The sequence below is a fragment of the Rhinopithecus bieti genome, unplaced genomic scaffold (assembly GCF_001698545.2).
Source record: "Rhinopithecus bieti isolate Rb0 unplaced genomic scaffold, ASM169854v2 scaffold_12573, whole genome shotgun sequence".
Classification (NCBI taxonomy): domain Eukaryota; kingdom Metazoa; phylum Chordata; class Mammalia; order Primates; family Cercopithecidae; genus Rhinopithecus; species Rhinopithecus bieti.
In genome coordinates this window covers 1911489-1936267 of record NW_016807321.1, presented here as the reverse complement: position 1 = coordinate 1936267, position 24779 = coordinate 1911489, and the positions used below count along the sequence as shown (strand labels likewise).

The following is a 24779-nucleotide window of genomic DNA, read 5'->3' as shown; positions in this document are numbered from 1 at the left end:
AAAAAAAAAAAAAAAAAAAAAAAAAAGACAGGGTTTCACCATGTTGACCAGGCTGGTCTTGATCTCCGGACCTTGTGATCTGCTGGCCTCGCCTCCCAAAGTGCTGGGATTACAGGCGTGAGCCGCTGCGCCCAGGCTTTGTCACAAATTAGGGGTATATAAAGCATATTGTCATGCAAACAAAACCAGGAAAATTCATTGCCAAATGACAAGAAGTACTAAAAGCCCTTCAGGTGAAAGAAAAAGTATCCCAGATGGGAGCACAGAACTGAAGAAAGGAGTAAAAAACACCAGAACGTGTCTGGGCACAGGAGCCATGCCTGTGATCCCAGCACTGTGGGAGAATGAGGAGGGAAGATGGTTTGAGGCCAGGAGTGTGACACCGACATAGGAAGATCTCATCTCTACAAAAAAAATTAGTTTTTATTTTATTGATTGATTGAGACAGGGTCTCACTCTGTCACCCAGGCTGGAGTGTAGTGGTTTGATCTCAGCTCACTGCAACCTCTGCCTCCTGGGTTCAAGTGATTCTCGTGCCTCAGCCTCCTGAGAAGCTGAGATTACAGGCACCCACCACATCCAGCTAATGCATTTTATTTTTAGTAGAGACAAGGTTTTGCCATGTTGCCCAAGCTGGTCTGGAACCCCTGGCCTCAAGTGATCTGCCCACCTCGGCCTCACAAAATGCTGGGATTACAGGCATGAGCCACCGTGCTTGGCCTATAAATGTTGTTTAAAATTAGCTGGGTGTGATGGCTCATGCCTGTAGTTTCAGCCACTTGGGAGGCTGAGGTGGGAGGATCGCTTGAGCCCAGGAGGTCAAGGCTGCTGTGAGCCGTGGTTGCACTGCTGCACTCCAGCCTGGATGACAGAGCAAGGCAGTCTCTTATATAAAAAAAAAAAAAAGAAAGAAAAAGCACCAGACAGGGCAACTGTGTGAGTAATAGAAAAGAATCTTGATTGTTTAAAGCAACAATTACAATTTTGGGGATTTTAAAACCTAAATAGAAGCAAAACATGTCACTATTAGCATTGGGGTAGATGAGAGTTAACTTTCATGTGGTTCTGGTTCTTTATAGTCACATGAATGATGACTAAAAATAGTAAAATAAAGTAGTGTGATTCAAAGGCTCAATGAGAAGAAATGGAATAATACTTGATCCACTTTGGATCTGTGTCCCCACCCAAATCTCATGTTGAACCGTGATCCCCAATGTGTCCCCACCCAAATCTCATGTTGAGCCGTGATCCGCAATGCGTCCCCACCCAAATCTCATGTTGAACCGTGATCCGCAATGTGTCCCCACCCAAACCTCATGTTGAACCGTGATCTGCAATGTTGGGCGTGGTGCCTGGTGGGACCCTTCGTGAATGATTTAGCTCCCTCCCCTTGGTGCTGTCCTCATGATAGAGACAAGATCTGGTCAATCAAAAGCATGTGGCACCTCCCCCATGACCCTCTCTCTTGCTCCTGCTCCCACCCTGTGAGACACTTGCTCCCTCTGACTTCTGCCATGATTGGAAGCTCCCTAAGGTCTCCCTAGAAGCTGATGCCACCATTCTGCCATGATTGGAAGCTCCCTACGGTCTCCCTAGAAGCTGATGCCACCATGCTTCCTGTATAGCCTGCAGAACAATGAGCCAGTTAAACCTCTTTTCTCATAAATTATCCAGTTTCAGGTATTTCTTTATAGCAGTGCAAGAATGGCCTGATACAATACTTGATCAATTTGAAAGAAGGCAAGAAAGGAGGAATAAGAACAAAAAGCATAAAGGACAAATAAAAAACAACACGATAGCCTTACACCAGCCACATCAATAATTACATTATTAAAAATGAACAAAACACATGCCCTGTTTTTAAAAACTATTTTTTGGCTGGGTACAGTGGCTCACACCTGTAATCCCAGCACTTTGGGAGGCTGAGGTGGGAGGATCACTTGGGGCCAAGAGTTTGAGTCCTACCTGGGCAACATAGCAAGACCCCGTCTCTTAAAAAATTAAATAATTAGTTGGGTTTGGTGGTGCACACCAGTGATCCAAGTTACTTGGGAGGCTGAGGCAGGAGACTAACTGAGCCCAAGAGTTTGAGGTTACAGTGAGCTATGATTGTGCCACTGTACTCTAGCCTGGATGATGGAGCAAGACCTTATCTCTACAAAAGAAAGAAAAGAAAAGAAAAAGATGAATCAGCAAACACCGAAAAGGAAATCAGTATAGCAGTCTTAATATCAAAGTAAACTTTGGGAAGTATTACTCAGAGGGACTGGCATAATGATAACTAGTCAATTCAGTAGTAAAATATAACAATCCTAAATGTGTTTTGCTTCTAACAGCTCAGATTTTTTTTTTTTTTCTAAACGCTCATTTTTTTTTTTTTTTTTTTTTTTTTTGGAGAGGAGTCTCCGTTGCCCAGGCCGGACTGCAATGGCGCGATCTTGGCTCACTGCAACCTCTGCCTCCCTGGTTCAAGCAATTCTCCTGCCTCAGCCTCCCAAGTACCTGAAGTACCTGGGAATACAGGCATGTGCCACCACCCTGGCTAATTTTTTTGCATTTTTAGTAGAGACAGCATTTCACCATGTTGGCCAAGATGGTCTCCATCTCCTGACCTCGTGATCCACCCACCTTGGCCTCCCAAAGTGCTGGGATTACAGGTGGGAACCATCGCTCCTGGCAACAGCTCAGTTTTAAAATACATGAAGTAAAAGTTGGCAGAACTAAAAAAAGAGATAAGTTCACAATTACAATTGGGGGTTTTAAAAGACTTCCCTCTCAGTAATTGATAGAACAGCAAACAAAATCTCAATAAGGATAGAGAAGATTTGAACACAGTTTTCAAATGTTAAATTCACCTTGAATTCCTGGAAATAAACACATCTGGTCACAAGCTGCTATTCTGTATTATTGGATTCAGTTTGCTAATGTTTTGTTTGAATCTTGCATCTGTGTTCGTAGAGATACTGGCCTGCAACAGCACAATTAATCCAATTTGAACATTACAGCAAACAAGTGCAGGATATTCCAAAAGGACAGGAAACATTTACCAAAATAGACCAACCAGGGCCTTAATAATTCAGTTCAACAAATATCAAAGGATTGAAATCAGAGAGTATACTCTCTGACCTTAGCAAACTGGAATTAGAAATCAGTAACAAGACACTAGAATATCCCCCAAATGCTTGCAAATCAAATAGTATCACAAGTCAAACAATAATTCACTGTGGAAATGATAAACTTTTTTTTTTTTTTTTTGAGACAGTCTTACTCTGTCACCCAGACTGGAGTGCAGTGGCGCGATCTCTGCTCACTGCAACCTCTGCCTTCTGGGTTCAAGTGATTCTCCTGCCACAACCTCCTGAGTAGCTGGGACTACAGGTGCCCGCCACCACACCCAGCTAATTTTTGTATTTTTAGTAGAGACAGGGTTTCACCATATTGGCCAGGCTGGTCTTGAACTCCTGACCTCAGGATCCGCCTGCCTCGGCCTCTGAAAGTGCTAGGATAACAGGTGTGAGCCACAGTGCCTGGCCAAAATATTTTTAACTGAATGATAATGAAAAAAAATGCTGTATCAAAACTTTTAGGCCACATCTAAAGCAATATTTAAGGGAAACTTAGAGCTCTAGTTCCATATTAGGAGAAAAGAAAGGTTCTAAATTTCTTTCTTTCTTTTTTTTTTTGAGACTGAGTCTCGCTCTGTCACCCAGGCTGGAGTGCAGTGGCCGGATCTCAGCTCACTGCAAGCTCCACCTCCCGGGTTCACGCCATTCTCCTGCCTCAGCCTCCCGAGTAGCTGGGACTACAGGCGCCCGCCACCTCGCCCGGCTAGTTTTTTTTTTTTTTGTATTTTTTAGTAGAGACGGGGTTTCACCGGGTTAGGCAGGATGGTCTTGATCTCCTGACCTCGTGATCTGCCCGTCTTGGCCTCCCAAAGTGCTGAGATTACAGGCTTGAGCCACCGCGCCCAGCAGGTTCTAAATTTCTTTGTCAAGAAGAAAAAGAATAGCAAATTAAGCCCAAAGGAAGTAAGAGAAGGGAAATAAAGAATAGGTATCAGGCTGAGTGTGGTGGCTCATGTCTGTAATCCCAGCACTTTGGGAGGCCGAGGTGGGTGAATCACTTGAGGTCAGGAGTTCGAGACCAGCCTGGCCAACATGGTGAAACCCTGTCTCTACTAAAAATACAAAAATTAATCGGGTGTGGTGGTGGGTGCTTGTAATCCCAGCTACTCAGGAGGCTGAGGCAGGAGAATTGTTTGAACCGGGGAGGCAGAGGTTGTAGTGAGCTGAGATCGTGCCATTGCACTCCAGCCTGGGCGACAAGAGGGAGACTCCGTCTGAAAATAAAAAGAAGAGCTATCATTGAAATAGAAAGCAGACATACAAAAATGAACAATGCAGCTGGCATGGTGGTGCACACCTGTAATCCCAGCACTGTGGGAGGTTAAGGTGAGAGGATTGCTTGAGGCCAAGGAGTTTAAGGTTACAGTAAGCTGTGATTGCGCCACTGCATTCCATCCTGGGCAAACCCCAAAACCGAAAATGAACAATGCCCAAAGCCAGTGTGTTGAAAAGATTAATAAAACTGATATAACTCCTATGAAAAGTGATCAACAGATACTGGATAGATAAGATGATTATACACAACTGCATGCAAATACATTTGACAAATTGGAGGAAATGGGAAAATTCCTGGAAAACAGAATTTATCAAAACTGAAGCAAACAGGAAGAGTTCAATAATTGTATGATCTGCTGAGAAAATTGAATTAATAACTTTAAAACCTTCCCACAGAGAAAGCTTCAGGGTGAGTGCCTTCACTAGTGAATTATGTCCAGTTTTAACGGAAGAAAATGACGCCAACGTTACACATATCTTCCAAATACTAGAAGAAAGGAACAGTCTCCAGCCTATCTGAGCTGGCATAGTCTTGATCCTAGAGCCTGACACGGCATTACAAGAAAGGAAATTATCACTCAGCAGAAATGCACAACTATTAAAGTAAATACCAGCAAATCGAATCCAGTGATACAGAGGAAGAACCGTGCGGCATGGTCTGCAGGCTCATTCCGGGAACTCAAGGTTCAGTGAGTGGAATCAACGTGTGTAATTCACCACATTAGCCGAATAAAGGAGAGAACCTGCTATATCACCTCAATAAATGCAGAAAACACTTTAGATAAAATTCAGTAGCCTTCATGATAAAAATCCGCAAACTGGAGTATAAAAAAATGTTCTGAATCTGACAAAAAGTATCTACAAAAAAAAAAAAAAATAGTTAACCTCCTGATTAATCGTGAAATCGTGGTGACTTAGCCTCTGAGCATGGGAACGATACACAGATGCTCATCGCTACCACTTATATTCAGAGTTAGCTGGAGATCCCGGCCTGGGTTGTGTGTGCAGGGCTGCACTTGAGAGCTCTTGCCTTCCTAATGTTTGTGTCAGGAACCTTCCTTGCCCCCCTCCTCCCCAAGTCCCACCTCTTGTCCCAAGCTGTGCAATACAGTGATAAATGAAAGGGGCCAGGCCCTGTGCTCATGCCTGTAATCTCAGCACTTTGGGAGGCTGAGGTGGGTGAGTCTCTTGAGCCCAGGAGCTCAAGACCAGCCTGGGAAACATGGCAAGACCCTGTCTTTACTAAAGAAAAAAAAAGAAGAAAATGAATGGAAAGGAATAAGTAAAAGTGTCATTATTTGTAGGGGACATGATTATGCATGTAGAACATTCAAAAGAATATAGAAACCATTAGATTTTTAACAGGAGAATTTACCAAACACATTGGATATAGAGCCAGTGTACAAAGCAGGTTTTTGTATACAAAAGTAAATTGTATGTCTATAAATAAGAGTTTCATTTTATAGGATATCAAATGCCTAGGAATAAATTAAACAAAAAATATGCAAAGACTGCTACACAGAAAACTATAAAATATTGCTGGGAGAAATTAAAGAAAATGCTAATAAATGCAGGGATATACTATGTTCATGGAAAGAAGACTCACAATTGTTACGATGTGAATCTCCCTAAGTTGATATGTTGGGTCAGCACAATTCCTGTTAAAATCCCGGCAGAGGGGTGTGTGTGTGTGTGCATGTGCGCGCGCGTGTGTGTGAGTAAATTGACTAACTCCCAATATTTGGAGATGCAAAGGATCTAGGATAGTGATCTAAGGGCACCTGGGGATTTGTGTTAATCAGGTATGGTAGGACACACAGACACAGAAATAACTCATAAAGGGAAGAAGTTTGTTATACTCACCGATTTCTAGAAATAGGAGGCCAGTATCCCATACAGAGCTACATGGGAAGCACCAGGGTCAGTCAGGAGGCAGAGGGAGAGAGGGAGATGCAGGCTGGAGCCTTGTTTGGTTTCTGTGGGGAGGAATGGGCAAGGCAGGGTAAGCTGGTTAGGATTGTGTGATATGAATAATTTCAGCAGGCTCTGGGGCATAGGAGCTGTGTCTAGTTGTATGGCCCAGGGGTGATTAGGGGAGGAGGATACTGGCCGTAGTGTGAGAACCTATGGAGGAGGTGGAGGGAGTGTGAGCTCTGGATGGGTTGGCTTACATATGAAAGGTGCACTCAAAGGTGAATCCAATTGCTATCTCTAGGAACTGGGAGAAGTTCCTCCAGGGTCATTGAGACCCCCTGATGTCAGGGCATCCGAAACCAGGAAGTAAAAGCCAGGGTTCATACAGATGGCTAAGGTGATCTTGGGAAGGAAGGAGAAAGCTGGGGGACTGATATATGCAGGTATCAAGGCTTACAGTGCTGCAGTCATGGAGACACTGTGGTGTTGATGCAGGGTAGACAAGCTGTCACGGCCAGCGAGGCACTACAAAGCCACCTCTGCAACTCAGTGAGAGACGGATGGCCTTTTCAATATATAGTGCTGAGTGACTGGATATTTACATGGAAGAAAAAAGTCAGTCGTGGCCAGGCGCGGTGGTTCACACCTGTAATCCCAGCACTTTGGGAGGCCGAGGCAGGTGGATCACCTGAGGTCAGGAAGTTGAGACCAGCCTGGCCCACATGGCAAAACCCAGTCTCTACTAAAAATACAAAAATCAGCCTGGTGTAGTGATGAGTGCCTGTAATCCTAGCTACTTGGGAGGCTGAGGCAGGAGAATCACTTGAACCCAGGAGGCAGAGGTTGCAGCGAGCTGAGATCGCACCACTGCGCTCCAGCCTGGGCGACAGAGCGAGACTCCGTTCCCCTTTCCCAAAAAAGTGAATCTTGACCCCTAATTCTGACCAAGCACAAAAACTAATTTGAGATGAATCATAAATCTTTGGAAAATTGGCAATATCTGCTGAAGCCAAGGAGGTGAACACCCTGTGGTCCAGAAGCCCCCCTCAGGGCATGCCCAACAGAAATGAGAACTTAAGTCACCAAAACCAGAAGCCTCCCCCAGGGCACGCCCAACAGAAATGAGAACTTAAGTCACCAAAAGACACATGTAAGAGCCATCAGATCACCACTGTTCAACAGATCCAAACTGGAACCTGCAGGATGGACATGTGGCTTAGTGGTGCCGTGGAGTACTATGCACAACAAACAAGACCAAATCCTCCTCCAGGCAGCAGTGCAGGCCACGTCTAGTGAAGAAAGCCAAACACGAGCATAGGATCCCACATATAGGAAGCTCTAGAGCAATAAAACGTGTGGTGATTGAGGGCAGAGCGTGGTCTCTGGGAGTTACAACTAGGGGATGGCCAAAGGCTCATTCGAGGGTGCTGGGAACATGCAATGACTGTTTTGAGTGGCGATGTGGGATGTACGTACATAAAGTTCATTGAGCTGTATACGTATTTGCACTGTACATAAGGCTTAAAACGTTTTTGAAAATAATCTGGACATACCACAATTTCGTCACATTCTAACACAGAGTAAGTGACAGCCTGATACATTTGTAAACAAAAAAACAGTACAGTTGATGTTTGGATCCTTTTCTGAAATGCACTTGAAGTGCAGTCTTTTGAAAATTATATCCATACCAATTCAATATCCAGATGGTATTGTGATGAAGACTCAGGAAGCAGCAAACTTGAGCCCTCCAAAGATGCGTTGTCCCCTCTCTGCCTGCTTGAAGCCAACTGCCATGCCGTTTGGTTCACGGCTGGTTTCTTGCAGTCTTTGACACTATCATGAAAAGGTTCTGGAATGTTTCCTGGTACAGTGGCTATTTGGGACAGGTCTGATTCTCCTGCAGTGGAAGCGTGCTGTGAGGGGACAGAGGAAGGGCCAAGGGCAGGTGGCCATGCAGCCGACTTGGCGTGGTGCAGGGAGGCCAGAGACCTCCACTGTTCCTCGAGCTTAGGGGAGGGCTCCAGTCCGGCATGAATGACTGCAGTGTTTTCGCAGATGCAATTCTGTACCATCGCAGCTGGATGTCACTGAATGTCCTTTTTTAGGGGGTTCTCGCCAGCTTTGATAGCACTGCTTCTCAGTTATTCTTTTGGAAGTTGGCCTTTTCCTTGCAAGAACACCTGATTCCTGGCAAAGCGTTCCGTTTTTAGGACAGATTGCGAGACTGCCTGTTTCCATGTAATGATCTTTATTTTTTTTTTTTTTTTTTTTTTTTTTTTTTTTTTTTTTTTGAGACGGAGCCTTGCTCTGTTGCCCAGGCTGGAGTGCAGTGGCACGATCTCGGCTCACTGCAACCTCTGCCTCCCAGGTTACTCCATTCTCCTGCCTCAGCCTCCCGAGTAGCTGGGACTACAGGCGCCTACCACCACGCCTGGCTAATTTTTTGTATTTTTAGTAGAGACGGGGTTTCTCCGTATTAGCCAGGATGGTTTCGATCTCCTGACCTCGTGATCTGCCCGCCTTGGTCTCCCAAAGTGCTGGGATTACAGGCGTGAGCCACCACGCCCGGCCCTTTATGCTTTTTTATTTAATTACTGTTACCAAATGGATTTTAAGGCCTTCCTAGTGTTTATGAGAATGAAACTATGTGATGTTAATTTTTCCTAAGATACATAGACTGTAAATCACAAATCATGGAAGGTGTTGTTTCCAGTAAGAAATTATTTTAGGCCGGGCGCGGTGGCTCAAGCCTGTAATCCCAGCACTTTGGGAGGCCAAGACGGGCGGATCACGAGGTCAGGAGATCGAGACCATCCTGGCTAACACGGTGAAACCCCGTCTCTACTAAAAAATACAAAAAACTAGCTGGCAAGGTGGCGGGCGCCTGTAGTCCCAGCTACTCGGGAGGCTGAGGCAGGAGAATGGCGTAAACCTGGGAGGCAGAGCTTGCAGTGAGCTGAGATCCGGCCACTGCACTCCAGACCAGGCGAGAGCGAGACTCCATCTCAAAAAAAAAAAAAAAAGAAATTATTTTAGTAATGACAGCCGGTGAAATTCCCTCAACGATCACAGTACTGTCAGTCAAATATAGTGGGTTGAGCAGCAAACACCCGCCCCAAACATAGGTCTCCATCCTGATCCTCAGAGCTGTGGATGTGACCCTTTGGAAAAAGGGTCTTGCAGATGCGATGAAGGATCTCCAAATGAGGTCCTCCTGCATTGTCCAGATGGGTCCTAAGTCCAATCACACGTGTCCTTCTAAGAGGCAGACGAGGAAGAGACACAGATACAGAGAAGGCCACACAGATGGTGGCAGAGACTGGAGCGATGCGGCCACAAGCCAAGAGACAGCTAGAGCCACCAGGAGCAGAAGAGGCTGGAGGGACCCTCCCCGGAGCCACTGGAGAGAGCCAGGCCGTGCTGATGCCTTGATCTCCAACCTTTGGCCTCCAGAGCTGCAAGAGAGTGGACCGGGTTGTTCTGAGCCTCGCACTTTGGTGCTTTGTTATGGCAGTGACAGGAAAATAGCGCAGTAAGAAAAAACTGAAGTGCGTCACAGGCAGCTTCAGAAAATGCAGGTTGTAAGGGGACCATCCACAGCTGTGGCTCTGCCCTGGGCCTGTGGTGTTTATTCTGATGGGGTCATTAACACTGAGTCCTGCTCATGTCCATTCTAAGTTGTTTTTCTAGGGAAAAAAATACAGAGGTTCTATACAGAGATAAATATTTAACATGTAGGTCTGCATTAAATAAAAATGGCTTAAATATGTGATAATTCAAAATTTTAATTTTCATGTTTGTATAGGAAGAATAGAAACCATGAAAGAATATATTCTCAAAAGAGTTGTTTTGGCCGGGCGCGGTGGCTCACGCCTGTAATCCCAGCACTTTGAGAAGCCGAGGCAGGTGGATCATGAGGTCAGGAGATCGAGACCATCCTGGCTAACGCTGTGAAACCCCGTCTCTACTAAAAATACAAAAAATCAGCTGGGCATGGTGGCGGGCGCCTATAGTCCCAGCTACTCAGGAGGCTGAGGCAGGAGAATGATGTGAACCTGGGAGGTGGAGCTTGTAGTGAGCCGAGATCACGCCGCTGCACTCCAGCCTGGGCGACAGAGCAAGACTCCGTTTCAAACAACAACAACAAAAACAAAAAAAGTTGTTTTGGGCCAGGCAGGGTGGCTCACACCTATAATCCCATCACTTTTGGAGGCCAAGGTGGGAGGAACGCTTGAGCCCAGGAGTTCAAGACCAGCCTGGGCAACATGGCAAAACCTCATCTTGTTTTTTTTTTTTTAAAAAAAACACAAACTGTTTTAAATAAAATAATCGAAAAACTCATTTCCTTGCTCTCCTTTTCTAGTCTAGAATGTGTGGAGCATTTGCTCTGTTGGGTGTGATGATGTGAGAACCAGGCGCTGTCAGGGTGAGAAGGGTGGCCTGGGGGATGGTGTGGTGGGAAAGAGAAGTCTCCTGTTACCTGACTCACGGAGGACAGCCAGGGGCACAGTGTGGCTGGCAGAGGACAGACCAGGAAGAGCTTAGGTTTTCCTCCTCAGGAGCCGCTCGAGTGATGTGTGGCGGAGACGTGCGTGTCCGAACGCGGCCAGCTGGTCAGAGGTGCTGCCGTGCCAAGCTAGGCCTCTTGGTTTTTCTGTGTCTTGGCCACACAGACATGCTCATTTCACAAAATGGGCACTCCTGGCAGATGCTGAGTTTCCTGTTAGAGCTGCCTTTTGAGATATCCTTGTCATGGGGGTGTGCCTGGTGCCCCCAGAGCCTCAGTAGACCCTCCCTGCCTGGCAAGTGGGGACTACTGGTCAGGAGGGCAGGTGCTTATCCCACTTGCCAGAATTTATCTTCAGGAAGTGGCAGAGGGCTGCAGAGACCATCTGTAGGAGCCTCACTGAAGTGTCCACAAGGGTGAAAACACAGAAACAAGTGTTCAGCAGTAGTGCCTGTTTAATAAATTATGGTGTGTTCAAACATCCAAAAGCTGTGTAGTTAAAAATCCTGGCATTGAAAGGTGGTCACAGTATGTGGAGGGGAAGATGTCCAGCACAGCAGCAAGTACATCGTAACTCCAGGGTGAGCAGCCCTCGGCAGGTGCGCGCACCGGGCTTCAGGGGGCAGTCTCCTGGAGGGTCCTGCGGACGAGGCTGCTCTGGGCTCTCTCAGTGGCCCATGTCCAAGTCTGACGTGCCTGTATCTGGGCCTGAGTAGCATAACGGCATTGGGGGTGCTGAGGCCCCCCAGGTTTTTGAGGCTGGCCCCAGAGCATGCACCGTGGAGATGGTGGTGTGGAGTTCCTGCCGCTGAGTGATGTTGGTTCTCAGGGTTGGGGGAACAGAACTTGATTAAACGGGTCTGGCTGCTTCTCTTGCATCCAGCAATTAGAGCCCAGGGCTTTGAGTTGCACCCACGTCTCCCATTTTCCCTGCACACTTCTGGACCTGTGTTACTCTGCGGTGTTTGTTTCTTATCTGCCTCTAGGGAGGCGTCTGATCTGACACCACGCCCGGAGCCTGCTACCCACGGATGCTCAGTGGGGTCTGAGGGCTGGAAGGAGGGTCCTGCAGGGACCGGGCACTGTGTTTGACATTGGCCGTTCTTACCCCTTGCCTCCTGCCTTTGGCCTGGGGGCTCTTGGTCTGTCGTCAGTGGAGCGATGGCCCCTTGGCCTGGATGGAAACATCTGAGAGCTGAGGCTCCTGAGCTCCCTGGGGCTCAGCCTTGCTGTCACCGTCCCTGCCAGACAGTGGGCAGGACAGTCTATGCAGATGGTGGGGGAGCCTGGCCTGCTCAGCCCCCAGTGGTGACCCCAGTGTTGACCAGCCCCCAGTGGGTCACGGTGGGAGACAGCCCGTCCTGGCTGCTGGGCTGCACGGTGCAGCCGTGGTCTGTGGGCCGCGGGGTGGCACATCCTAGGCCCTGCTGACGCCTCGGGGGTCTCTCTCTTTCAGTGAATGAGTTCACGGTGATCAGGAAGAAGTTCAAGTGCCCGTACTGCAGCTTCTCGGCCATGCACCAGTGCATCCTCAAGCGCCACATGCGCTCGCACACGGGAGAGCGTCCCTACCCCTGCGAGATCTGTGGGAAGAAGTTCACGCGGCGCGAGCACATGAAGCGGCACACACTGGTGAGTGCGGGGAGGGTCTGCGCGCTGCGCGCTGTGTGTGGCCACGATGTCTGGGCAGGCGGGTCCCAATGGAGGTGCAGACCGCCCCGGACCCCAGACCGGGCCACGGGGTCCACTCTGCGCGGCGCGGGGAAGACAGCAGGGCAGGGAGAGCCGCCCAGGTTAGCACATGGCCCCTGCCTGCTCCGCCCTGGCCTCCTGGGTGTGGGTGGGCCACATGGCCCCTGCGAAGGCTTCTGCTTGCCCTGCCCACCTGCTGGCCCCCAAGGCAGCCAGGCCTCGGCAAGCTCAGCTCGCTCTGCTTGGAGCCCCCAACCCTCAGCCACCTCTGTGGCCCCGCCCCGCCCTGCCTCCGGACGCCCACTGCGCCCATCCTGGAGCTGTATGGGGAGACCCACCAGGGGGCAGGGCCGAGCACCAGGGGTCAGATTCTGTTGGTTTTTGCTTTTCCAGCGCAGTGGTGGATACTCATTTGGGGTAAGGACCCCTGTGGGAGCTCCCTGAGGTCAAGCTGCAGAGCTAGAGTGGTGCCGGGGACCTGGTCTGCCCATGTCTGCCTGGCCAGCTGTGGGCGAAAGGCCACTCCAGGCCCTCAGATGCCACCTGGGATGTGTCCTGAAGTGGATGTGGAGCTGGGCTCTGGCCTTCCTTGATGCCCCCACACTTGCCTTTGCGAGGTGGAGGACAGCAGAGAAGGAACAGTCCTGGGAAGGGGACCCTGGACCACAGGGCAGGTCTGCAGGGTCAGAAGCAGAGCCACAGAGGCCCCGGCCTTGTTTTCCATAGCTGTGGATGTGCTTCTGCTCACACAGGCCACGGGGCTCATCTTACAAACCACTTATAAAAAGCGGGGTAGAGGCCGGGCGCGGTGGCTCAAGCCTGTAATCCCAGCACTTTGGGAGGCCGAGACGGGCAGATCACAAGGTCAGGAGATCGAGACCATCCTGGTCTACACGGTGAAACCCCGTCTCTACTAAAAAACACAAAAAACTAGCCGGGCGAGGTGGCGGCGCCTGTAGTCCCAGCTACTCGGGAGGCTGAGGCAGGAGAATGATGTAAACCTGGGAGGCGGAACTTGCAATGAGCGGAGATCTGGCCACTGCACTCCAGCCTGGGCGACAGAGCCAGACTCTGTCTCAAAAAAAAAAAAAAAAAAAAAAAAAGCGGGGTAGGTAGCTGCACCATGCCGACATGTTTCCTATTCAGAGAAAATCACATCTTGTTTTTTAAACTGATAGGTGCTAACATGTTTTAACAACATGGATTGCAACATCTTTTTTTAGCAAATCCATATTAACCTGTCAGTAAGCGTTTTGATCCTGAGTTCAGTGTGGCTGCCTGTTCCTTCTCGTTGGATAGAGTTAGGGTTTTTGTTTTTGTTGTTTTGTTTTTTGGAGACAGGGTTTCATTGTGTTGCCCAGGCTGCAGTGCAGTGGCATGATCACAGCTCACTACAACTTTGACCTCCCGGGCTCAAGCGATCCTCCCACCTCAGCCTCCCAAGTAGCTGGGACTACAGGTATGCCACCACCGTGCCCAGCTGGTTTTTGCGTTTTGTGGTGATGGGATTTTGCTATGTTGCCCAGGCTAGTCCCAAATTACTGGCCTCAAGTGAGCCACCTGCCTCTGCTTCTCAAAGTGCTGGGATTACAGGTATGAGCCACTGTGTCCAACCAGGGCTGGGATTTTTATCGTGGGGTTTCATGATTGGTCTTCAGGGGATCATAATTCCCTGGAAACATGGAAAGCCAAGTGTGGTGGTGCCTGTAATCCTAGCACTTCGGGAGGCTGGGGCAGGAAGATAGCTTGAGGCCAGGAGTTCGAGAACAGCCTGGGCAAAATAGCGAGACTGTCTCTATAAAAAATAAAATAAAATAAAAAATCAGCCAAGTGTGGCACACACTTATGGTCCTGGCTACTTGAGAGGCTGAGACAGGACGATCCCCTGAGCCCAATGAGATGGAGGCTGCAGTGAGCTGTGATTGCACCACTGCACTCCAGCCTGGGCAACAGAGTGAGACCCTGTCTCTAAAGAACAACAAAAACAAGCATATGGGGGCTTGACTTTTTCTGAGGAGAATCTGTGTGTGGCCTTCTCTGGGGTCCTGGACCTGAGAGCATGGAGACTCCAGCTGGTCCAGCCTCCACTTTCACGATGGCACTGACTGTCATCCCTTCCCTGGCCTGCATGGCCCCTCCACCCGCTCCAGGAGGAGCACCAATGGCTGGGGCTGGACCCCCCACGCCTTGTCAGGGCCACATTTGGAGGGTGGGCCAGCTGTGCTCTTGCAGCTACAGTGCCCCAGGGCCCGGGAGGGCTGCCAACGTGCCCCATCTTCCTTCCAGGGCATTTGCCCATTTCGACAAGTGCCCAGCCATCCAGCCCTGGCCACAAGGCCCCTGTGCCACCCCAAGCTGCCCCTGCTGCCTCCTCAGGTGCCCTGGCCCCTGCACACAGGGGAGCCCAGGCCTCGAGGGGCCTCGGTGGGTACACTAGCCCCGATCCAACCCTTCCTGGGCCTGTGTGCACCAGGTTGCCCTGTTGGGAAGTTTCTACTGTGGCTTGTCTTGAATTTTTGTTCTGGAAGTCCTTGGTTTAAAATGCAGCAAAACCAAAAGCCCAAAGGAGCAGTCCTGGCACCAACTTGTCTGAGGCTCTGTTTCTAGGGTTAGCGTGTTTGTGCATCTGAGGTAGGCTATGTGGTGCTGCCCTGGCCTAAAGGCCACCAGCTGTCCCCGAAAGTGTCACATACCTGTGCAGCCCCATCCCAGGCCATGCTTAGAGCTCACACAGTTGCTCTGGCAGCAAACATTTGAGAAGTGAGGTCTTTGTGGTTCCCGGTTTTGTGGAAGTTACAGGCAACTCTGCCCTCAAGGAGGTGGGTCTAGAGAAGGGGGAGGTCGGGCCGTGCTGGGTGGCCTATGGGCCTATGGATTCGGGACGCTGAGACCGGTGACAGGAAGTGTATAAGGACCAGGGCCCAGCCCCGGGATGGGGAGGTGGTAACTGTGGTACCTGCCTGTCAGAGGTCTTTACAAGTGTAGAGGGACCCTCTTTTGCCATGACACACACTGATTATATATGTACTTGCTCATGGGAGAAAACTGACGAGTTTGGAATGGTTTAAGGAGGCTGAACTCACAAGCACATCGCAGCCTCAGTTCTCCATGCAGCCTCAGAGGTGCTGCAGGACCCAGGAGACAGCCCTGCGGATGGAGGGAGGAGCCGAGGGGAGCCTGGGATCAGTGCCAGGCTCAGCCTGGAGGACTGACCTGAGGCCGGCTCACCTCAGAGAAGCCCCTCGTGTGGACTTGGCCAGGGGTTGCTATTGGAGTCCTCTGGGGGTCCTGCCACCTCCGTCCTTGGAGGGCAGGGAGGGACGGGGACTGTACTGTGAGGCATCAGGGCCCCCCAAGACCTCTTTGAGTTGGCCTGGCCGAGGGTGCCTGTGCTGTGAGTGGGTACGTGGGCCACCCCTCCCCGTCCCTGGCCATGTCTTTCTGAGGTCCTGTTCTGCACAGCACGGGTGTCCCCGCCCACCTTCAGCAGAAGCCCACCTGGGGCCACATGTCCCCAGCAGTGTGTGGTAGTTCCCTCGGGCCTCCAGGCTGGTGCTGAGACCCTCCAGGAGCCCAGCACCTCATGTCCTGCCACATGGGCCCTCTTCAGGGTGCTGCTCCGTCTCCCTGCCGGGCCCAGCACAGGGCACAGCATGGCTGCCCTCCCTGGCAGCCACACCTCCTCCTCTGACCGTAAATGCTCATCTCTCTTCTTGCCTGTCTCAGTTGACCTTGAAACAGCCTGAGTGGGGGAGTTGCCTCCTTTTCACGTTCCTGGAGTCACGGTCAGGGGCTGAGGGGTCAGGGCTGAGGGGTCGGGCTGAGGGGGTGTCCACACAGCCAGGCTGAGGTGTGGGCCCATCTGCCCAGCTGGCAGCCCCAACCCCAGCCCGTCCCTGCACAGGGCGTATGGCCATGGCTGGGTACAGGAGGAGCTCTGTGAGCTCCAGTCCAATGCGGGGCCCTCAGCCTGTACTGAAGGGAGGTTTGGAGGAAGCCAGGCTTTTAGGCAGAGGGGATGGTGTGACCCCCGTGAGAAGTGTGTCAACCCAGAGGGCGTCTGGTGAGGGTGCTTGGACACACAGTGTGGACACTCAGACTGGCCCACCTAGGGGCTGGGCTTGCAGGGGAGGGGCACCGCCGCCCTCGTGCCAGCGTCCTCTTGGGGCAGGGCTGCGTTGGTGTGGCTCTGACAGGAGCTGGGGTCAGGGTCTGAGCACTCCTGTCTCTGTGCACCTCCCCCACAATCCCCCACCGGGAGCCTCTGCCTGTGCACATGCTCTGAGAGCCAGGAGGCTGTGCCCCCCGACCCCAACCAGGCCCTGCTCACCCCCTGCCCTGCCCCCCCACCTCCCATCGGGCCCTGCTTCCCACCCCCCTTGCGGTGCCCCCACCCCCACCCCCCCGGACTTTCCCACTTTTGGGCCCCCTTTTGCTCAATCCCCCCTTTTTGGCCCCGGCCTCCCACTCATCGGCCTGCTCACCCCCCTGCCCCGCCCTCCCATCTCCACCGGGCCCCTGCTCAACCCCTGTCCTGCTCCGCAGGTCCAACAGCAAGGACAAAGAAGTACGTATGCAAGGTGTGCAGCGGGCCGTGTCTTCATGTCTGCCGCCAGCGTGGGCATCAGGCATGGCTCCCGGCGCCACGGTGTGTGTGCCGACTGTGCTGGCCGCGGCATGGCCGGGCCCCTGGACCACGGCGGCGGAGGCGGCGAGGGCTCTCCAGAGGCGCTGTTCCCAGGTGATGGGCCCTATCTGGAGGACCCTGATGACCCACGAGGGGAGGCGGAGGAGCTGGGCGAGGACGACGAGGGCCTGGCCCCCGAGGATGCGCTGTTGGCGGACGACAAGGAGGAGGAAGACTCCCTGCGGCCGCGCAGCCCCCCAGGGGGCCCCGACAAGGACTTTGCCTGGCTCTCTTAGACCCGCCCACCGGCAGGGTTGGTGGCTGCCTCGCTTCGTCCACCTGTGTGTGTGTCCGATGGGTCTCCACTGCAGGGCCAGGGCCACGCTCACCCCTCTCGCGGCCCCTCCTCTGCTTCCCCCTGAACCCACCCCCCACGGAAACCAGCCCTGTGGGCCAAGAAGCAGGTGAGACCCCAGCAAGAGGGGTGCTCTGGGACCAGACATGAAGTGAGTTGGGGGAGGTCACAGGGTGGGTTTGAGTGAGGGGAGAGCACGGTCCTAAGTCCCCAGCAGGTGGTGCGGGTGTGTGAGTGGCCCCTGTGACAGCCAGCCTGGCTTGGACATGTGACGGCCCTGTGGCCGGGTCCAGTGGGCACTGGGCGGGGTGGTATGTTTGGCCCAGAGGCCCTCGGCCTGAGCAGGTGCAGAGTTTTGCAGACACCCAGTCAGCCCGGCTGGAGCCCACCCTCCCCTCCCCTAGCAGCCAGGTCACTGCCTGTGGCTGCAGCCGTGGCCCGTGGCAGCCTGTAGAATCCAGGTGCAGTGCACAGAGAGCCCTGCCACCCTCTTACCTCTGGGCTTTGGTGCTTAACACACAACACAGCTGCAGAACCCTGCTGCAGGCCGAGGGCTCCAGGTGCTATCTTAGGTGGACACAGCCCTGTGGGCTCCTTCCAGGAGGGGCCCCTCAGCCCTGTGCCCCCCCAACTTCAGGCTACACCAGGTTCCCTCTGCAAGGGCCTTCGCTCAGTCACGTGCACTTCCTTGGAGAGCCTTGGGCTGCTGTGTCCACCCTGGGCTCTGCCCGTCCTGTTCTGCCCATGGCCCAGCCCGGCTGCTCCTGCTGACCCCTCCTGGACGGGCTGGAGCTGGGCTCCTGCCTTTGCTGCTAACACTGGAGGCGGTGTTCCTAACTGCAGTGTGCTGCTTACACCTCCCCGCGTGGGTAACCAAATTTTTAAGTAGTCAGAGACATATCCAGGTAGTTACATAAAATTATTTTGTTTGGCATTATTTTTCTCACTTGATGAAACTATATAGGGTTGTTTTTCCTTTAGCTTGTGGTCAAGTCCTCTTGCTGTGTTTTCAAACGCGCTCACATGTTCTTTCTTTTCCTGAGTGAAAAGCAAACGTCCCACGGTATGCGCCGTGGTGCACTGCCTGGCTTTGGGGGTCCTGGAGGCAGACTGCCCAGACTCACAGCCTCAGGACAGTTGCTGCATCCTGTCTTCTCATTCAGGCTGCCTCTGACAGCTCTCATCACTAGGACATTCCATCCCTCACCCCCCCTCCTCTGGCACAGGCCACCACTGCGGTGATGTGCCTTCGGATGGGAGGTGGGCGCGGTGGCCTCCTCCTTCCCTCCAGGACCTGCCCGTGTGAAGACCCCCTGGAGTGCTGAGCTTCAGGGCTGCGTGGAAAGAGGTTTTACTCTCTCTTTTTCTAGCCTGTATACCAGGCTTTTACCCGCATTGTCAGGTAAAGCACCAGCTTCCCTGACCGCTGCTGCTCGGGGAGGGCTGGGCTGGCCGGGGGTCCTGTGGAGGAGTGCATGGAGGACTCCAGGTACAGCGCAGGAGTCACGGCTTTTTTTTTTTTTGACATCGGCCCCCAGTTCTACCAATGACAGGGCGCCCTGGCTGGAGCTGTCATCACACACACGCCTCAGTTCAGAGGCTGTGGCTCCTCAAAGCTGGAGAAAGAGGCCAAGATTTTTCTGCACACGGAGTGTGGTGATAGGACCAGGGCAAGCGCTGGCCCCTCAGCGGTGAGCCCTGCCCACTCATACCGAGCAAGGGGGGCAGCTCTGGCACGAGTCCCCCAGAGGACAGCACGGCCACACGGAGCTCCAGCGGAGCCCTCCGCCCTCACCCCAGGCCAACCCCGCCCCGGCCTCTTTGAGAATTCTCAGAACTTTGTACCTTTCCCCTGATTTTTAAACCCCTTTTCTAAACAGAGTGACTTTCTTATAAAATGCATTTGGAAACCAGACCTTTGCTACCCACAAATGTCTCTAGGTTTTGTACCAGTCCCCAGCTCTCAGGCCACCCTGCCCAGGACCCGGGCCCGCCTCCCCCGCCACACTCAGGATGTCCTGCTCCATCTGGCCGGCTCCCTCCGTGCGGCCTTTGCTGACCGTTTCGGGTTCCCTGTCGGAGCTACAGGGGCGTTTTCTTTCCTAAAACCAACACCGTCCCACTGACCTCCCCAAGTGTTTGCTGCGCGGCAGATTTCTTGTTCTTGTTTGCAGTTTGCCGACTGAAGAGTGGGATTTCCGAGGCCCAGGTGCACACGTCCATCTCTCAGGAGGCGTGGAGGGAAAAGACATGTCATGAAGGGTTTTTTTTACGTGACTGATTTTTTTTTAAATCAATGTTCAAACTAATAAATATTTTTTTATGAAGAGGAAAATGTGTAGATTACATTTCACATTTTGTATTTTGTTTGTGTGTTTGTATTTTGGTGTTTGCAACACCAAAGTGGGAAATACAGTCCATTGGGGTGGTGTTATCTGGGGTGGGGAGGGGGGCAGGGACACCATGATTTTCTATCAAGCTCGGGATCCTGACCAGGCTGTACATTGGGGCTCTCTGGGCTTTGGGAAACAGGACACTGCCAGGGCTACGTAGGGACCTGACTCAGAAGACGCAGCTTACTGCTTCCAACTTTGCACATCTTCCTCTTTAAAAAAACTGAGAAAATGCAAAAACTGGAACTTTTTGCAATATTATAAAAGATAATCTTATTTTAGCTCATTCTGTGACATGTGCAACTCTTATGAAAGCCATACTTAATGGTGGTGGTTTTTATTTTTCAGATCTTATATTGTGTTTTGTATGCAGCCCTTTTAGAACTGCTTGTAGTGAGGGTGCTGTGTGTGCTTTTCTTAAATATTTATTTTTTCAACATGCTTTCAACCTGTCAACAAAAACAAAACAGACAAAAAAAGGCAGTGTTTGAAGATTGTTGATTTTTTCCGGGGATAATCTATATTATATTGACTTTCTATTACTTGTTATAAACCTGTGTTTGTTTTGGAGATGTGTCTACTATTGGGGGAAGAGGTTCTCATAATTGCTCGGTGGGAAATCATGGCTCTGCCGTCCTGCCTCTCTGTGGCCGTGGGTTCTTGTGGCCTCTGCGGTGAGTCTCGAAGTTTCTGCCTAGGCGCCTGTGCGTTTCCTTTCTGTGACGGGATTAGCTTAGACATCCTTGCAAAGCGATCACTTTCAATAAATTGGGGAATTGCTGCTCCAAGCACATGCCTCCTGCGTTTCAGATGATCTTTCCTCCGGCCTCTCCTGGGGTGGGGGCAGCCGAGGGGTGACCCTCGGCCCTCTGTGGCCGGCTGCCAGCCTCCACCCACTCACCCACCACAAGGTCCCAGCCCCACAGCCTTCCTCCCAAGAGCCAGACAAAGCTTCTGGAAAAACCTCAAATCTTTAATTTCTCTCTTCGCCTGGTGCAGCCCAGACGCGAGACACCTGAGCTTCAAAACATGGTAAAACAGCCCCAGGGCCCGAGAGCCATCGAGTTAAGTGCGAGTGGGGGAGTCCTCTCCCCAACACTCCTCAAAGTGCATCAGGACTGGCCCCCAAAGCTGGGCCCATAACACCCTTGACAAATCCACGGGCCGACAGGCGGGGGGGGCGGGGGGGCTGCCCCCAGGGCCCTTTGGGCTAAGGGGACAGCGGTTTGGCTTTAGTGCAAAAGCTGGTTTCTTCAGAGGCACTTTGAGTGGTGGGACCCCTCCCTGACCTGGGGGGGTTCAGGGTCAGGCCCCCCCAATTAAAAGCAGACCCTGCAGCTGGTGAAGGCCAGGCCCTGGGGCTCTCCCTGGGCTGTTTCAGCCCCAGGCCTGGGGTTGGGGTGGGGAGGGAGAAGGTGGTAGGTTATGTTCTTGAATGAGCCGGACTTAGTCTAGGAACCGCTGGCAGGCCTTCTTCCAGCGGCAGGCTGTGCACCACAGGTCCCGGCGCTCCATGCCATACACTTTCCGGCACTTCTTCGCATCGCCGCGGGGCTTCCTGGGGGGGCCACAGGGCATGGGGTGCTGTGAGACAAGGACCCTTTCCAGCTTGTGGCAGCCGCAGGCCCTCAGCCCACACGCACCTCAGGCTGACTCCAATCCTGGAGGACAAGGCGGGTGGGCAGGCTCCGACCTCCGTGGGCTGCGGCTCCAGGCGGGCGGGCGTCAGGCATCCCTGCAGGGATACACAGTCAGGGATTTACTCCCCTCCAGAGGGCCCTGAGACCTGCCCCAGCTGCCACCAGTGGCCTTACCCACCTGGTAGACACGGTCACTGTGGCAGGACTGGGGGTTAGCAACAGCGCTCAGGACAGGGGTGGGGCGGGGCAGGGGCAGGGCGGTTGGCCGCAGGGGACTAGGCAGGGCTGGGGGTTCCAGCAGCTCTGGCAGCTCCAGGCGGGGAAAGGCAGGCGGCATGGAGGCCGTGGGGGACACTGGAGTCAGGCTGGACAGCCCATCAGTCAGCATGTCCACACCAACATCCAGCTCTGTGTAGTAGAAGTCCTCCTCACCATCACTCTGCTCAGGCTCTGCCTGCCTCCTGCTGGGGACACAGCCAGTGGAAGCTGAAGGGGTGGCCTGGCCAGGCCTCATAAACCCAGCCAGCCCGCAGGCCCCACCGCACCCCAGGCCCTGCCGCACCCCAGGTGCACCAGGCGGATGTGTCTCTGCATCGCGGATGCCGTGCTCAACACCTTCCCACAGCTCTTCCACAGACACTGGAACATGACCTGGGCCGGGCTCTGCAGCAACAGGGACCAGGGTCAGGCTCAGCCGCCACACCCGCCCCTCCCTGGGGGTCGCCCCCAAGCTCACCTTCCTTTTCCTCAGCGTGGGCTCCCCGAACAGAAAGTGGGCTGCCTCGGGGGGCAGTGGGGGTGACGGGGTGGACGGAGAGGACTGGTCACTGGCCAGGTCCCAGCCCCAGTCTCCACTGTTGCTGCTGCTGCTGTAGCTGCCTGGGGGCCGCAGGAGGGCCTCCTTCCAGGGTTCCAGGCCAGGCTCTGTAGGGACACGCCCCCTGCCTTAGAACTTTGGGTGGATCTAGGGAGTCCCTAACCCTGAGCTGCTCCTGTTCACCGAGTCCCGGGTGAGCCTGGTGGGCACAGTGTCTTGGATGGAGGAGCTGGCTCCAGGGCTTGGGGAGAAACCCCCCCCAGCACAGGAAAGGGTCAGCAGATGTGCGTGGCCAGCGATGTGGAGGTAAACAGGTCAGGGAGGCCAGAAGGCCTGGGTCCTGCAGCTTTGGCCTCAGTAAGGGGCACTGAGGGTGTGGAAGTCCATTTGAGAAAGCAGTCCCAGGTTTGAGGGTTCTGCTTGCCCCACAGAGGCTGGGTGGCTGTAGGTTCTGAGCCCTGTCCCAACCCACAGTGCTAAATGCAGACATCTGAGTCTTACCTGGGCTGAAGGCTGCAACTGGGGCTCCCAGAAGGAGAGGGCTGGTGGACAGGCTTGTAAGGGCAGCGGCAGCCATGACCTCGTCCAGCCGGGCTTTTCCTGGGGTGGCTCTGGAGGAGATGGGGGCGGGGGGCGGGTGACCCAGCCAGAGCTCTAGGCCCCTCCCCTGGTCGGTCCACGTGCAGGCCTGGGCACGCGTGCACACCAGGCTCCCCACTCCCAGCTCTGGGCATGAGGCCTGGCTCCTCCCCCAGCTCAGGTTGCAGGGAGAGCTGAAAGCCACCAGGAGCCACCAGGAACAGGGCCAGGGTCTCCTGAAGCCAGAGTTCTCCACACCGCGGGCTTGGCTCCACTGTGGTTCCTTCAGACCCTGGTGCTGGGCAGGGGTCTGAAGCCCTGGCACAGAGGCGGGCCAGGCCCAGGCCTCCCCCTATCACACATTAACCAGGGTTGTGCAACAGCAGCTGTGGGCCTCACGCCAGGCCTGGGATGTGGGAGTGGCCAGCAGCCGGCAGCAGCCAGCAGGAGACTGGGCTGGAAGCACGGGCAGCTCCACAGGCCCCAGCGAGCCAGGCCAGAGCCCGCCCCTGCCCTGGCAGCCAGACCGAGGTGTCCGGCCTGGCAGGGATTGGGAGGTGGCGGTCAGGAGCCCCAGGGATTCCTGGACAGTCGCCCCACACCGACCGCGCAGCCTCTTCTGCACAGAGACGCACAGCCACCCCTCCCGGTTCTGAGCTCTACCCCGAGGAACTGCGGCGGAGGGAGGCGGAGGGACTCGAGTCACCGATCATTTCTGCTCAACTCCTTCAGGGCTGAAGAGCTTGGGGGTGTCTGGGGATTACAAACCTGGAGCCCTGACCTGGCCTCCGTCGGGGCCTCCCGAGGGAAGGGGCGGGAAAGCGCGTCTCTACACCCCACCCACCGCCCCGGCACACCCCGAGTCCCGGGACACCGCGCCTCCCGCTCACCTCTGCGCTGGGACGGGGATGTGCGCCGATGGAGTCCGGGGCCCCGTCGCCGCCCCCGCCCACTTCCCGGGGGCCCCCAGGTCCGAGGCCCGCGGCTCCGACTCCGGCGGCCGCGCGAACTCCAAGCCCGGGAAGCCGCCGCCCACGGAAGAGCCCTGCAGATGCGGAGGGGGCAGGCTCAGAGGAGGCGGCGGCCGGGGGTCCCTCCACCTCCGCCGCGGAATCCGCTCGGCGCCGTGGCCTCGGAAAAACCGGCTGCGGCCGGGGGTGGACGGCGCGGGCCCGGCCGACCCCGCCCCCGCCCGGCGCGGCGGGAAAGGACTTGTCCCCGCGCGCCCCGGCGCCAGCCCCGGCGGGACCACGGACACCGCGGACACGCTGCCGCCTCCCCGCGTGCCCCGCCCCGGGGGCCCGAAAGTGTTGGGCAGCACTGACGGTCCATCTTTGCAGCCGAGAGAAACTTGTGGGTCGGCGCCCCCGCCCACCGGCGCCCGCGGTACCTGCGGGCGGCGGTGGGCACCGTTCACGCGCGGGCGCGCGCCCCGGACCCTCTGCGTTGCAGCCAGGGCGCCTCGGCGCGCAGTGCGCAACTGGGGGTGTCGTCCGACCGGCGGCGCGGGGCCGGGGGCGCTCTCCATGGCCGGCCGGCCGGCGACCGAGGCTTGCAGCGGCGAGGGCTGACTCGTCAGGACGCGGCCCGGCCGGGGGCCGGGCTGGCCGGCCGCCGACCCCCGCCCTGGATCCGGGCCGCCGCCCGCGCCGCGCCGCCCGGAGGCTGCCCCGCCGCGCGCCCCCGCCCCGGTCTGCGCGCAAGTTGGCGCCGCGGCGTCGCCGCACACGCAGGCGGGCGGGCGTCTGCCGGCCGCGCTCCCGCTGGCCCGCGCCCGAGGCCCCCCGCCCCGGGCCCGCCCCCTCCGGGTCGCTCCCGCGCATGGCCTGGGGAGGGAGGGCCCAAGCGCGCGCTG

At 54.4% G+C, this 24779-nt stretch overlaps 2 protein-coding genes across 2 annotated transcripts in view; one reads left to right on the top strand and one right to left on the bottom strand.

The window, feature by feature from the left end:
• ZBTB46 (zinc finger and BTB domain containing 46) overlaps nt 1–20676 on the top strand; it is a 50454-nt gene extending 29778 nt beyond the window's left edge. Inside the window, 4 exon segments of the mRNA XM_017881280.1 lie at nt 12278–12457; nt 14302–14304; nt 17068–17105; nt 17107–20676. Of these exon segments, the coding sequence (XP_017736769.1) occupies nt 12278–12457; nt 14302–14304; nt 17068–17105; nt 17107–17436 (551 nt within the window). The 3' untranslated portion in view covers nt 17437–20676.
• Nucleotides 20298–24108, bottom strand: LOC108535319 (SLC2A4 regulator). The gene is made up of 7 exons (XM_017881279.1): nt 23815–24108; nt 22847–22956; nt 22265–22452; nt 22091–22191; nt 21707–21989; nt 21532–21623; nt 20298–21446 (listed from the first exon to the last, which is right to left on the bottom strand). Exons 2-7 carry the CDS (start codon nt 22920–22922, stop codon nt 21335–21337), a joined length of 852 nt encoding a protein of 283 aa, XP_017736768.1. The 5' UTR covers nt 22923–22956; nt 23815–24108; the 3' UTR covers nt 20298–21334.
• Between the last annotated feature and the right edge of the window lie 671 nt (nt 24109–24779).

Bases quoted from the DNA above. Each gene is read 5' to 3' on its own strand.
- LOC108535319 (XM_017881279.1), bottom strand. From the start codon at position 22,922: ATGGCTGCCGCTGCCCTTACAAGCCTGTCCACCAGCCCTCTCCTTCTG. The intron at 22,453-22,846 runs GTAAGACTCAGA...GTGTCCCTACAG, and splicing joins AGTTGCAGCCTTCAGCCCAG to AGCCTGGCCTGGAACCCTGG. The intron at 21,447-21,531 runs GTGCGTGTGGGC...TGGCCCCCCCAG, and splicing joins AGGATTGGAGTCAGCCTGAG to GAAGCCCCGCGGCGATGCGA.